The sequence below is a fragment of the Rhinichthys klamathensis genome, unplaced genomic scaffold, assembly GCF_029890125.1.
Source record: "Rhinichthys klamathensis goyatoka isolate OS25496 unplaced genomic scaffold, OSU_Roscu_1.1 h1tg000115l_1, whole genome shotgun sequence".
NCBI classification, from domain to species: Eukaryota; Metazoa; Chordata; class Actinopteri; order Cypriniformes; family Leuciscidae; genus Rhinichthys; species Rhinichthys klamathensis.
Window position 1 is genome coordinate 2,341,101 of NW_026606652.1, and position 14,374 is coordinate 2,355,474.

The following is a 14,374-nucleotide window of genomic DNA, read 5'->3' on the forward strand; positions in this document are numbered from 1 at the left end:
TATTCACACAATAAATATGTCACATCAGCACATTCAAGTTCCCATGGCCTGAGCTCGGATTCAGCATGTTTATTAATATAAAAACAGCACTATCTGTAAATAATCCCTACAGTCAGACAAAACAGCTGTTAAAATGAGTCCTTAAAACATTCAGCTTTTATTCTATTGTGATAAAAATGTATGACATTCTACTGTGGTGATAGTGACAACACATCTGCTGTACACTGTGATCTTCCAACGGGACCTTAAACAGTAGTCATCAGTCTGTGCCTACAACATTCATTCTCATAATACAAACACATGCATTCTGTTGTAAACGACACTTCAAGCTTGTTTCAAAAATAGAATTTATTATTTTATGTTTATTAAATAGCCACAAAATTGTTTAGAATGCAAACAGTTCAGTTATAGATCTGAATTATCTAAGTTTTATACAGTCAATTAGTCGATGATACTGAACCAAACTTCAGAAATCCTAGACTTTCGTCAAACATTTTTGGTATGTAAAGACATTGGCCCTCATTTATCATTCTTGCGTAGAAACAAGCGTATATGTTGGCGTAAGATTATGCTTACACTCCTCTCACCGCCTGATTTATGAAGCTGTGCGTACCTTTGAAATCCAGGTGTACGCAATACCTGCCCTTGATAAATCCCGCGGCTAAAAACGATCGTCATTAGAATAACACGCCCCTATATATTCAAGTCTCCGCTTCCCCCACGCCCTGATTTTACGCCATGGACACACGGAAGACGGCAAAGAAGAGAAACTTCTCTGACGTGGAGGCGAAATGACCTATCACAATGCAATATTTTACAGCACGTCTTCTGAATTAGTATTCAATTTCGAATCACGTTACATGTATTGGTGTGTACAATAGTGATGATGATGATGTGATGTGGAGTAGGCCTACCATTCATTCACATTAATAATTGCATGACAATTTGTAATATGCTTCTTATTATTAGTATGATTTGTATTATTAATGACGCTTATTGTTATTTAGAAGAAGAATGTCATTATTATTATTTGTATTATTATTATTATTTAAAAGAAGAAGAATGTATTTTTTATTATTTTGTCAGTCTGAATTATTTGTTGGTCATTGAAAGCCTTTCGTTACCGAACTCAGTCCGTGCGCACCTGCCGATCCTAACCATGGAACGTCAGGGTAAAGCGCACAGGCTCGCAACTGAAGGAATACGCTTATAAATCAAATGCTTTGGTAAAGTCACACAAATTAAACATTGAAGTCCATGTTGCACAAAAATAAACACTGAAGTAAATAATTACTATGTTTTTGTTTTTTTGTTTTACAGTGGGTCATAATATATCATATCTTTTAGTTTGTCAGTGCGTTTTGTGGTGTTAGGAATTGTTTTTCTGCGCATTTCCGCACTAACTCAAAACGTGCGTACACCACCTCCTGAGCTGGCGTAGGATTTGAGTGTGCCATACGCCAACGTCCATATTGATAAATTTCAAAGTCACCGTGGTTTTGGGTGTACGCCAGGTGTACGCTGGAAATTTGGTGTACGCACTTTTGATAAATGAGGGCCATTGTGCTGGATCTCAGTAGCTCAAGACAGAGACACATGGAACCAGCCATTATTCGACCTTGGATTAAAAAAATCCATGTAAACTGAGATTGACTTGCTCTATCAAGCGTCATAACATTGAGACCAAGGTAAAATATCACTTTCTTCACTGTATCAAGAAAAGAATACAGTATGGCATGTTTTTCCCCCCTTTAAAACACCTTTAAACTCTTCTTTAAGGTAAATGTTTCATTTTCAACTGTCATCTAAAACGTGTAATGACTCCCCTCTAAGCATACAAACAGTTTTTTGCGCCTGTACACCGATTTATGCTACAGTATATGCTGCATTATAGTGCATCATAGTCTTAACATTTTAATGCATTAGAGCAATGCAGCTTCATGAGATTACTAGAATATTTTCGTTAGCCACTTGTAGAAGATCATTTTATCTTACTGTTAGCAAACTCACAAGGTAGATCACATGAGTCTGAAATAACACTTAACAGATGATAGATGTGCAACTACTATGTTTGATGACAGGTCTCCATTCCAACAATTGACAGTGGTCTTTATTCGAAGTTTAGATCAGGGCAAGAGTGCTTTACGATTTAGTCTATTTTTGAAAGAAATTGGACTTTAAAATAATATTCCAGGTGCAATACAAGTAAAGCTATGTATTCAATAACAATTGAGGCTACAATAAGGGTCTTACTATTATAGTAAATGGGTCCAATGTTTAAAAAATTAAAGTGATAGTCCACCCAAAAATAAAAATTCTGTCATTTATTCACCCTCAAGTTGCATTTCTTTCTTCTGCTGAACACAACAATAGAGATTTCGAAGAATGTTGATAACCAAACAGTTTTGGTTCCCATTGAAAAAAACTTTTTTTTTGTTGTCCACAATGATAGAATATTTTATATAGTATTAATGTAGTATTTTAGTGTTTACGAATTGGCCCCATTCACGTCCATTGTAAGTGCCTCACTGAAACCCACATTTTTGCTTTCTTAAAAAAAAGTTTTTTGTGGTAATCAAGATTAAATGCCGTCGGGGTTATTTCTACCATTTGGACAATCTCAATAGGCAAGTACATACTAGATTTTAGAGTGCAATTATGTATGCTTTTTAATCTAGTTCCCGGGTTTTTATGGGCTAGGCCTAAGTGTGCTTATGATCATTTGCAGATATTCAGTAAGCACACTGAGCGGAAGCCATATTGGCATCGTTTTGTAGAGGGCTGTTAAATCCGCAGAATCTCAAGTGATATATTCAAGTAATTTTCACATTTTCACAGTCAGTTGCGAGAACCCTCGGCTAAAGATGTCTTCCTCGATTGAAGGTTATGTTGATGGAAGCTAAAACATCTATTTGATCATGGGGTCATCACCTCCCGGAGAGGTTAGGACAGGGAAGTCCACAAAGGGCTCGGTTTTATCTTCCTGGGGCGAGTTGATGGTACCGTCTGGCATGGAGGTAAAAGCCAGGTGGTCATGTTCCATGATGGCCAGGCGATCCTGGGGCTTCTCCTTCTTCAGATAAAACATCTTCCTCAGCTGCTTCAACTGCTGCAGCTCACAGAAGGTCTCCAACACCACCAGCATGGCAATCAGACCGAGGAGGAGATACACTGTGGAACACAAAGGGGAGAGAGATGGAGAGATGAAGGAATGTAAACTTTTCACCGAGTTTATGCAAACTTTTGAGTTTAATGGTGTGTTTCACCTCAAACATTTCTCTGTCTGCGCTACATGTCTGTGTGTGTTTCTTGCTTCATTGTAGCCTGAAAGGAGTTTTATCCAGTCTGGCAAGAAGTTACAAATGGACACTGCAACATCTGATATTAAAAATGTCTTTATATTCTTTTATAAAAATTGCTTTACTTGCTACACCCCTTCCAACCACCTAGCTTAAAGTGTCTATGTCAGGTTACATTTTTTTTTTAGATATATTAAATAAGGGTTAGATGTCTGAGTGAAAATGTAATTATCATTAAAATTATAACTGTAATTACCCTACAGTAAGCTTTATAGCCATTTCTGTCAAGATCATATTTTTAAAACACAGCTGAGCTGTGACGTCAGAAGAGGGAGACGTTCCACAAACGTTCTATTCAAGTATGGAGAGTTTTGAGTCTGAGTCCCACAGCCATACACTTTTGAGCCTCCCAGGCGTGAGACAGATGAGGAGGCAAACAGAAATTTAAATAATTCCTATCTAAGAAACATAAATATCTGGTGAAGATAACCAGTGGAGAGTTGGGCAGGTGTATATCATAACTTAGAAGTGGAACGGTACATGTATTCGTATTGAACCGAAACGGTACGGGCGTCACGGTTCGGTGCATGAATACACGAGTATAAAAATAAATAAAACTCGCGTGCAAAATAATTAATGCGGAACTACTGTTAGATACGCGGGCTGTTGGTGTTGGTGTGAGAGAGAGAGAGAGACGCGAGAGAGAGAGAGACGAGAGAGAGACGCGGGCGCGATCGAACAGTGGAAACATAAAAACTGGAAGAAATGTGCGCTGCAAATGACCGAAGTCTTGGATACCGAAGCAGCACTGATGTCAGCGCGTTTGGTTTGCGCGAACAAAGTTGACCCAGGCACGGAACACAGACCTGCTTTTTGGGGAAAAAGTGGACTCTGTGACCGGTTTTAACTGTGTTTTAGCACCCAGCACAAACGCAGTAATTCACCATTGTGAAAATACGCCTGCGTATACCTAACTAACTACCTAACTTAAATACCTAACTAAATAAATAAATGTCCTAATCACTCATTCTCTCGCTCTATCACTCGTACAATTATCAACACAGCTCACAAACTCGCTTTCTCAGCGCCCTGGGAGACGTCTCTCTCTTATGACGTCAAGCGATCCGTTTGGGCGGAGGAGCAGTTTTAAGTGAGTACTGAAAATAACGAACTTTTTCATCTTATATTCTGCCTTTAGGTATCGAAAATCATACAAAACAATACAACAACTTGTCAAACGTGTATTTCCCCTAACTATTTTGTGTTAATCATAATTACAAATAATTACAAAAATTCATTTACCTGTATGACTTTCGTTACAGCTACACATCTACCACTTTGACGCTTCAAAGTTCATAAAGAGATCATAAAACTAATCCATATGAATTGAGAGGTTTAGGCCAAATTTTCTGGCGATACTCGATCGCTTTATATGAGATTAAATTTAGGCTTTTATTCACATTTAAACATTGAAGCTCATAAACAGAAGCTCAACCAAACCTTGGTTGTTGCGCAAGAAATAATCTCATTGGTTCTTGTAGAAGCTCAAACGTGCTGCGTAACACGAGAGAATGAACAGTCAAGAGAACATTCTTGAGCTTCCGTTTACCATAACTGATGTGCGGGTTGATGAACGTTTATATGTGAATAAAAGCCTAAATTCAATCTGTTCATCATATAAAGCGATCAAGTCTCATCAGAAAATTTGGACTAAACCGCTCAATTCATCTGGATTAGTTTTACGATCTCTATGAACCTTTTGAAGCGTAAAATTGATAGTTGCGTAGCTGTCTTTGGTGGGACAGAAAGCTTTCAGATTTCTTAAAAAAGATCTTCATTTGTGGTTTGGAACGACATGAGGGTGAGTAATTAATGACAGAATTTTGGATTTTTGGGTGAATAACCCTTAAAGTATGGCATATAATGCCCATTTTCACAATCCGATTTTTGATGGATAGGCCTAAAGTTAAGTCCTGTTCTAAATTTCTTCATAAAAAAATACATCACATTACAAAATGCTACATAAAATAGGTTGCAAAATATGTTGCGTTAACTTTAAAGGAAAGGTGTTTATATGCCAACTCAAGGATCATGAATAAAATGCTTTTAGACTGCAGAGTCAGAGCAAAAGAAATATGAGACTTCAAGCCAACTCAGCATGTGTGGGCCTCACAAATGCCATATCCTCCTCCACAATTACGCTAGGACAGCAAATGTGGACCTTTCTCACCGACTCCCACATACAGAATAGAAGGATGGGGCCATCTGCATCAACTAAACCCACACAAGTACGCAAGCCATGTGGGATTTTCATGCAACTTTAAAAAAAAGGAGAGCTGTACTGCTTCTTAAGTAATACAAACACTAGATGGAGCAGAAGAGCAGCAGTGGAAGAACGATTTGACATGCACTTCCTTTTACCTTCCATCTGTTCCTATGACAACAGGCCAGACTTACACATGAAGATGTTTAGGTATACAAAAGGAAGTAAGCGGAGTATTTTTACTTGCATATTATGCAGTTTCACTTACGAGAGGAGGAACTGAATCGACAAGCGTTTACTCAATAAAATACGTCACTATGAGAAAAAAAAGTCTTAAGAAAATATAAGGGCCAATAAATTCGACCACAATGTTAACATTTTAGTAACCAAAAACTACAACTAGAACATAAAATCAGTTTACATTACAAAAATACCACAGAACGTGCTTACTATTGACATTTGTTATTCAAGTCAGTATTTCTGAGACTTTTTAGAGTTTTTTTCAATACACACTTATAAATATTTCTACTGAGGGGCAGCTTGAATCTGATTGGGTGACAAATGTTTTAAGGTGTGCAATTATTTTCAGGGAAACGCACAGCTAAGTTAAATTACAGTTCAATATCACCTTGCCAAATGATTTCAGTTATTTCAAAGGTCCTTACAACAGACAACAGCAAAAGAACCAAAACCCACAATGACACTAACCAAGAAAATAAATGTAGTAAACAACAGGATAAAAACGACAAATTATTTCCATGTTTTTTTGCCACAAAAATTGTCTTGAAATAGGCTACATCATCGGAACAATGTTTTGAGGTGTGGCAACCGTAGTATAAGCAGAATAATTGATTTCGGGACATTGAATTATTGAAAAATAATGCACACCCGAGGTGTAACGGCCAGTCCGCGACGGCCCGTCGTCAATTACTCCTTACATATTCAAGGCTTTCAGTCAAGTTTAAATCCTTTATCTTTTGCATTCTGACAAAAATCCACATGTGTTTCCATTTACCCTTTAAATTGCGCAAATTGAAATTGCGCCCAATGGAAACACTTTAATTTTCGCAAAAACTCCCATATATCGCAAAAAACGTTTTTACGCTCACATGAGGTATTTTTTCAGGCAATTTGAAAAAGGAATATTTCACAAAACTGCAATGGAAACTTTTTCCGCATTTACAGGTCATGGCGCCTACGTAAAAGTCGATCATTGGTGATCAAAGATGACGTGATATATTTGGACAGAAGACGAGACAGAGTTCTTTATTAAAATCATAAAGGATAAAAGAATTACGGTAATACTGGATTCTAAACAACAAAGAAATGCCACAATTAATCAAGACCTTGAAGCAGATATGAGGGAGAAACACCCAGAAACACCTCATACGTGGCTTTCGTATTATAAGTATAAGGGGCTTTCGTTGCCATTAATGCTTGGATAACATGCCTACGTCTCCTTCGATAAAAAGTTTTAGTCACATAACATCGGTTAATGGAAACGCCATCTTTTCTCAATAGTTTTTTATCGACATTTAGAAAATATCGCAAGTTTTGCGCAAATCTGTAATGGAAACGCGGCTGCATCAACAGGGATTTTCATAATTTTCGTGAAATAAACGAACTTCACAAACTGTCTCGTTATTTCTGTTACAAATATTCATATTACCAAAGAAGTAGGCTTACTGGATAAAAGTTTATATTAAAGTTTGAATATAAACACTGATGTCTACGGAAGTGATCAAAATAGAGCAAATCACCTTTTGAAAATAACTTGACGCTTCAAATAACGATTGTATCGATTACATCATTACACCAGTAGTTGGCGACAAGTGACTGTTAAAAAATGTATTTGTCATTGAATCATTCATTTAAGAGACTTGTTCAAAAACGTTGATTCATCCAGGAATGAAACAAGTGAAGTATTTATGGGTGAGTCATTGAATCATTCACTCAAAAAAACAAACAAAAAAACATTCCGATTATTTCAACGTTTTAAATAGACTGCAGCAATTAACATTTTGTCAGAACCTCATGTAAATTTCCTGTTATTTGTTTAGTTATCTGTTCAGAATCGTGCGAGAATCGTGATCTCAGTTTGAAACAAAAAAAATTGTGATTCTCAATTCATCCAAAATCGTGCAGCTCTGACCCAAAACAAAACAAAGCACAAAGAAACCACACCTACCAGTGATGCCCAGTTTGTAGAGCTCACGAAACTTCTGGTTGAAGGCCTCTCCAGGCACATAGTCACCCAGACCGATGGTGGAGAGCGAGATAAAGCAGAAGTAGAAGGATTCCAGAAAGTTCCAGTTCTCTTCTAGGCCAGAGAAGATGGCCGCAGGGATGAGGAAGAAAGAGGACACAGCCACGACAGCCAGCATGGTTGCATGTACGAGGGCCACCAGGGGTTTAGACAGACCCCAGCGCATATGCACGTACATAACGGGCCGCCATGTGCTATAGACCATGATCCTTTGCACCACAGCCGTGAGGAAGAGGAGGGTGAAAGGGATGCCAATCACAGAGTAAATGATGCAGAAAGCCTTCCCACCATCAGAGAGAGGAGCAGTGTGACCATATCCTGTGAATTATAAGGTGGAAATTACACATTAAACATTCCCATTTACTTACTGAAAACGTTTCCTTCTGGACACTAGCAGATTAGCACACTCTATTCTTATCACTGAAAACAAAACCATACTGTCTCACAGCCATCGCCAGACACAGATTAACACATAGATTAAGTCCCATCCTGGATTATCAACGAATGAATCATTCAGTCAGGCACTGTAATTTCATTTCTGTGTGTGTGTCCCTGAAATAAACAGATTATATTGCTCTCATTTCTGCCCTCAGCAGTTTGATGCCTCCCTAGAGCTCACAACTAATGGACAATCTCACATTATGGGCATCAACAATCAGGTTAGTTTGCAGGGTCTCTCTGAATGCCTCGCGCCTCAGACACAACCGTGCTAGAAGGATTCGCGTTACAGAGCAGTCAATTAATACGGAAGCAAGGACATAAATGCCACTTTGAAAAGGAAATGACCAAAGAACAATTTCTAGTGATTCTAGTGATTAAGTTTATGCCCAAACTCTTGAACTCTGTCATGGAAACCATCTATAAAACCTTAATGAAACAATTTAATAATCAATTAAAAAGGAATTTATATGATGATTTTACGCTGTATTGGACCAGCGGGCGCCATCTTCTGGTCAGACGCGGAAATTCAAATACATTACGCGTGCGACTCTCACAGTGCATTCTGGAGAACATGATGTCTTTTATGTGATGACTGCCAAATCAGGTAAAAAAAATGTGGTTACTTCTATGGCCTTATTCCGCTCTATATCAAACCGCCTTGTTCAAATTTCCTTTTTTAGATAAAAAGAAAGAAGATGTGAAACTATATTTTGTGCAACATACATACAGGGAAAGGGGAACTAGATATTGAATGTCTTTGTTAATAATAAAATGGTTGAAAAACTTTTTTTCCTGGTAAATCAAGACAGTGCTTTTACTGATACAACCCCATATCCAGAATTTTTTTTTAACATTTTGTAAAATGCAATAAATTAATAAAATCAAGAATTTGTGATTTGTTAATTCTCTTGAACCTTTATTTAACTGACAGAAGTACAAAGAAAAGATTTCCAATGTTTTCACTGACCAACTTAATTGTATTTTGTAATTATAAACAAATTTCGATTTTGATGGCTGCAACACACTCCAAAACAGTTGGGCCAGAGGCAAGTTTACCACTGTGTCACGTAACCTTTCCTTTTAATTGAACTTTTTAAACACTTGGGAATTAAGGATACGAATTGTTGCAGTTTTGCCAGTGGAATTTTTACCCAATCTTGCCAGATACACGACAGCTGCTCAACAGTCCGTGGACGTCGTCTGATTCTCCTTTTCATGATGGGTCATACATTTTCACTAAGAGACAGATCTGGACTTCAGGCAGCCAGTCAAGCACCTCCACTGTACAGTGTAGTGTCTAGCAAGTGCAGAATGAGGCCAGGCATTGTCTTGCTTCCCAGAAAAGACCTCATCTTGATGGTTATTTCTATAAGCACACATCTATGTCTCTGTACAATCTTTCACACATTTTCAAGTCACTCATACCGTTTGCACTGATGCACCCCCATTCCATGACAGATGTCAGCGGCATCTCTGCACAGAATTGATGTATTTCTTCTTGCGCAACAGTGATTCAAGTTGCATTTCTTGATGCACCAGTATACTTTGTTAAGTGACAACGGTTTTCCAAAGTAGCCTACTCCAGAGCCCACGTGGCAATTTTTAACACAGTAGCATGATGGTTTGGTTTCTCATGCAATGACATCTGAGGGCTCAAAGGTCACGCACATTTCCTGCCTTGCCCCCACATGGACTGAGATTTCTCTGGATATCCTGAATCTTTTCATAAAATTATGTATGGTGGATGGCGAAAGACCCAAATTCTTTGCAATCTGGCACTGAGAAATGTGACTTGGATTGTTTGGCAATTCTCTCATGAAATTTGGAACAAAGTGGTCATGACTCATATTTGCTTGCAAAGACTGAGATGCTCCTTTTATACCACTAATCACTTATAACCTCACTTATTACCAATTCACATGCCTTTGTGGACGGTTTGAAACGGTTTAACCTGGATATTATTCTATAATCATTTTACTTTTATTTTGCCTCTGTCCCAACTTTTTTGGAGTGTGTTGCAGCGTTTGTCAGTGAAAACATTGGATTTTTGTTGTTGTTGTAATCTTTGTACTTTTGCCAGTTAAATAAAGGTTCAAGAGAATGAACAAAATTACAGATTCACAGATTTTGTTGCATTTTACAAAATGTCCTAACTTTTCTGGAAATGGGGTTTTATAAGCTAGAGCACTTCCCCAACAAATGCTAACAAACACCAAATTTAAGTGGTAATTGTGGGCTTTGTTGAATCCATGTGTTAACCTGGTGGTGTTTTCTAGAGCAGTGCTTAACTTATCAGAATGATCAAAACTTTGCTAAAAAAAAACCTGTTGTACACAATATACTACATGCCTTCTACCCTCTGATTAATAGTTCATACATTTTAGTAAGTAAATGGCCTTTTAGTATAATTCTAAATATGTGGTTGTGGTAGACGTGTCTTTTTGCTATGAAATCTTGAATGATTTCGTAAATATAATAACTTTGATATTGTTATTACTTTTGAAATTAATAAGATGAACATTTACTGGACTGAAGCAACTTAGATTTACTTGATTATCCATACTTTTTTTTGGTGAAAAATCATGTTAAAAATTATACATCAGGCTTTTGAGAAATGTTTATTCATTGTATTTCACTGCATTATATGATTTGCCCACCATGATTAAAACTACAGAGCTCTGATCATAAAAGCATTTACATATCATCTTACTAAGATATATTATTGTGAGATATTTGATAACTGATATTTACACACAGACTTGATTTTCATTACAAACTCAAAAATTCATATTACTTTTTAGCCATTTAAATAAAAACATCTGCACCAAGTTGCATATTTTTGCTCAATAATTTATCATTTTATTCATAATTAATATTTATTTAATATGTCAGTCTTTACAGGGTTAAAAAAGATATGGTCTTTCATACTGGATTGGATAGTTGTACATGCTGAGGCTTGTTATGATGAATGGCAAGTTTCATAATGAGAGAAGAGGGGTTGTTTTCATTTAACGTTTTCTTATGTCTGGGAAACACTTCTATAGAACAGAAACTAAAAATCGTTATCTGCATGTCTTCCTCTTCTCTGTATGTGAGCATGCAGGCCCATTTCTGTAGGCCTAGTTCACAATCTGAAGAAGACCAAATTGTAGAGATCTTCTATAAAGTTGTTGTCTGTTTCATGCCCGTTTGAGAATTGGATACCTGTCTGAGGTAACATTTCTGCGTTAAGGCAGGTGTTAAATGACAGACGAGACAGCCTCTCGAAGGGACAAAGAAAATGGAGAAAAACAAGAAGGCTACAAAAGATCTTCTCTGTTATTATCAGAAGTGGATTAAACTTATTCGAAAAGACAAATGAGATGACTGTATTGTGTGTTGTTGTTGATATTAATGCCTTGCTGAAGCCTTTAAGATAAATATGGGTAATTGCAAATAGAATCATCAAATGGTGTGCACCATTAAAAATCATGAATTACAGGGATGCGGGTTAGTTGTGTCATGCAGTCATATAACTTTATGACTTTATCCGCATTGCTCTCACCTGTGGTTGATAAGACAGTGCTTGCAAAAAACAAAGACGACGTGAAGTCCCAGTTCCAACTGGCCGATGCGTTGTTGAGAATAGACACCCCATAGTTGCTGGCCTCCAACGCTTTGGATAGAAACCTCTCCAGCCGCTCCTGGGAGAGGCATTCGTGGTCCTTGAGGAACTGTCCTTTGATCTCTCTGAGCTGCTGGCGCAGGAGGTCTTCATACGGCAGCTCCACAGAGGAGAACACCACCGCACCGAATATGAGATATAGAATATAGCCGAGCACCAGAAACAGAAAATACCATGCCGATTTGTTGCTCTGTATCAAGCGCACACACGAATTACCGGCGAGGGATTGGAGCATCTTTAGTTTTCCTATTTGATCCGATGTTGATGATGTCGGGCTCGCGTGGTTTAGATGCGTTTTAATGCCCTTGTTTAAACGAGTGGCTCCGAATGCAGCGCGAGGAAGATCGAGCTCAGCTCGTAACGGGGACGTGACGTCACTGGCTCTCGCCCACCAGGTAACACATCAAGAGAGGAATTACATCTGGAATAATGGTAATATTTTGTACAAACATAAGAGTATATTTTCGAAAACTTGGTTTGATGAGGGCATTCTTGTGGTTGGACAGTTGTTGAATTATCAGGGGTATTTAATGACTTATGATGAGTTTCTTTCATACGTCAACTTCCCTGTTTCCCCTAAAGAATTTGCCTCTGTAATTGGTGCTATTTCTTCGGGTGTTGTCTCTTTATGGAGAGGTATTACATACTCTAAACGTATGTCTTTATTGCATCTAGCTGATACGATTTGTGGTAAAGTTTGTTTTTCGACAAGCAAAAATAATAAGGCTATACGTTCCTTTTTTCAAAAAGAGCTAGTCAGTAAACCATATGTGATTTCCTATTGGTCAAGGTTTATTGGAAATATTAATTGGAATAAGGTCTGGTTGTTACCTAATAAATATATTATTACAAATAAGGTCAAGGAAATTTCATTTAAGATACTGCATAAATTTTTACCCTGCTAAGCATTTTCTATCCAAATTTAACAAAGACATAGATGTAAATTGTTCATTTTGTTTTTTGCAACCAGAAACTGTACCTCATATTTTTTGGCACTGTCAATACACCAAAAGGTTGTGGTGGGAAGTTTCTAAATTTATAAATAACAAATTGGGATGTAATTTTCTTTTGCTATACGAACATGTAATATTTGTTTTTTTACAATATGAAAAGAGTATGGAAAAGGAAGCGTATATTATTAATCTTTTGATTATTTTAGTTAAGTTTCATATTCATCGGTGTAAATTTACTAATCAGAAACCTTTTTTTTCTGTACTATTGAAAGAATTAGAAAATTATATGGCTTCCATTAAGGATAGTACAAACAAAAAAGCTGTTAAAACCATGTATTTGTTGAATACTTTTCAGATTTTGTGAAATGTCAAAGTCTTTTATTGTTTGTTTGGTCCATTTAGTTTTGCTTCATTCAATTTTTGTATTGTATATCTGTGTATCTTTAACCCTGGCATTTTTATGTTTCTATGTTTTTTTTGTTTTTGTTCATGTTATGTTATTGTTGTTCATGCAAAAAAAAAAAAAAAAAAAAAACATCAAGAGAGGAAAGAGCATCAACTGTCTGTGCCGAGTTTAACATCCTCCTACTTACATCATTGTTGCAATCTCAGGCTGAGGATGTTATTGTGCATGATTGCTGTGGAAAGATGCAAATCGATTTTTGTTCCGAACTTCCGATTCTGGTTCTTCTCAATGATTTTGGTTCTAATAATGATCCTTTTGCTTGTTTTTAGAAATACATAATATCTCATAGCCAACATAATAAACAGAACTCAGAGAAACATCGACCAATTCAGTATGTAATAAAATTATTAGTTTTATAATAAAACTAATAACATTTTAAAGATATGCCATGCTCTTCAACTGACATGATTTTAATCCCAAACCCTGCTAATTTTGTAAGTACGTTCTGTACGTTCACTGATTCTAGCTTCTCTCTTTTCTGTCTCATTCTTTTCCTGTGAACTGAGTAGGCTACACATGCTTACATTTATAAATATAAACTTTATTTCTATTCAATTTTCAAAATTATTTAGGCCTATACTGTGTCACACACACACCTTTTGATGTAAATAAAAGAGGAGAGTGGTAAATGTTATGAACATATTATCATGTTACAGTTCAGCCTATTGTTGATTTTTATTTCCACTTCCCTTTTATCCAAAGAGACGGAACTATTTGCACTGTATTTATCAATGGGAAATACATCATGCTAAAATAATCTGTCATATGTAGCCCTACTGTGTCTCACATTACTGGGGTCGAAATCAAGTCGCAGCAGCACGAGTTACGTGACCAACATATTTCTGCTTTAAATATTGTGCGTAGTTAACAGTGAGTGGTGGTTTCAGACATTATTTTATTAAAGTGCATTTGTCAGTGCCGCACTCATGACTCTTCTGCCTGACAGAAAGAAAAGCTCGGCGGTGCGGTTTGACCAATCAGATGAAAGGGGCGTTTCAGCGCCGCCCACGTGTGCAAATGAA

The 14,374-nt window shown here is 37.0% G+C and overlaps 1 protein-coding gene across 1 annotated transcript; it reads right to left on the bottom strand.

Annotated features, from left to right (window-relative positions):
- Positions 1–2,841: 2,841 nt before the first annotated feature.
- On the bottom strand, positions 2,842–12,328 carry kcnk1b (potassium channel, subfamily K, member 1b). The gene is made up of 3 exons (XM_056254991.1): positions 11,814–12,328; positions 7,751–8,146; positions 2,842–3,171 (listed from the first exon to the last, which is right to left on the bottom strand). The coding sequence occupies exons 1-3, from the start codon at positions 12,166–12,168 to the stop codon at positions 2,909–2,911; spliced, it is 1,014 nt and encodes a 337-aa protein (XP_056110966.1). The 5' UTR covers positions 12,169–12,328; the 3' UTR covers positions 2,842–2,908.
- Between the last annotated feature and the right edge of the window lie 2,046 nt (positions 12,329–14,374).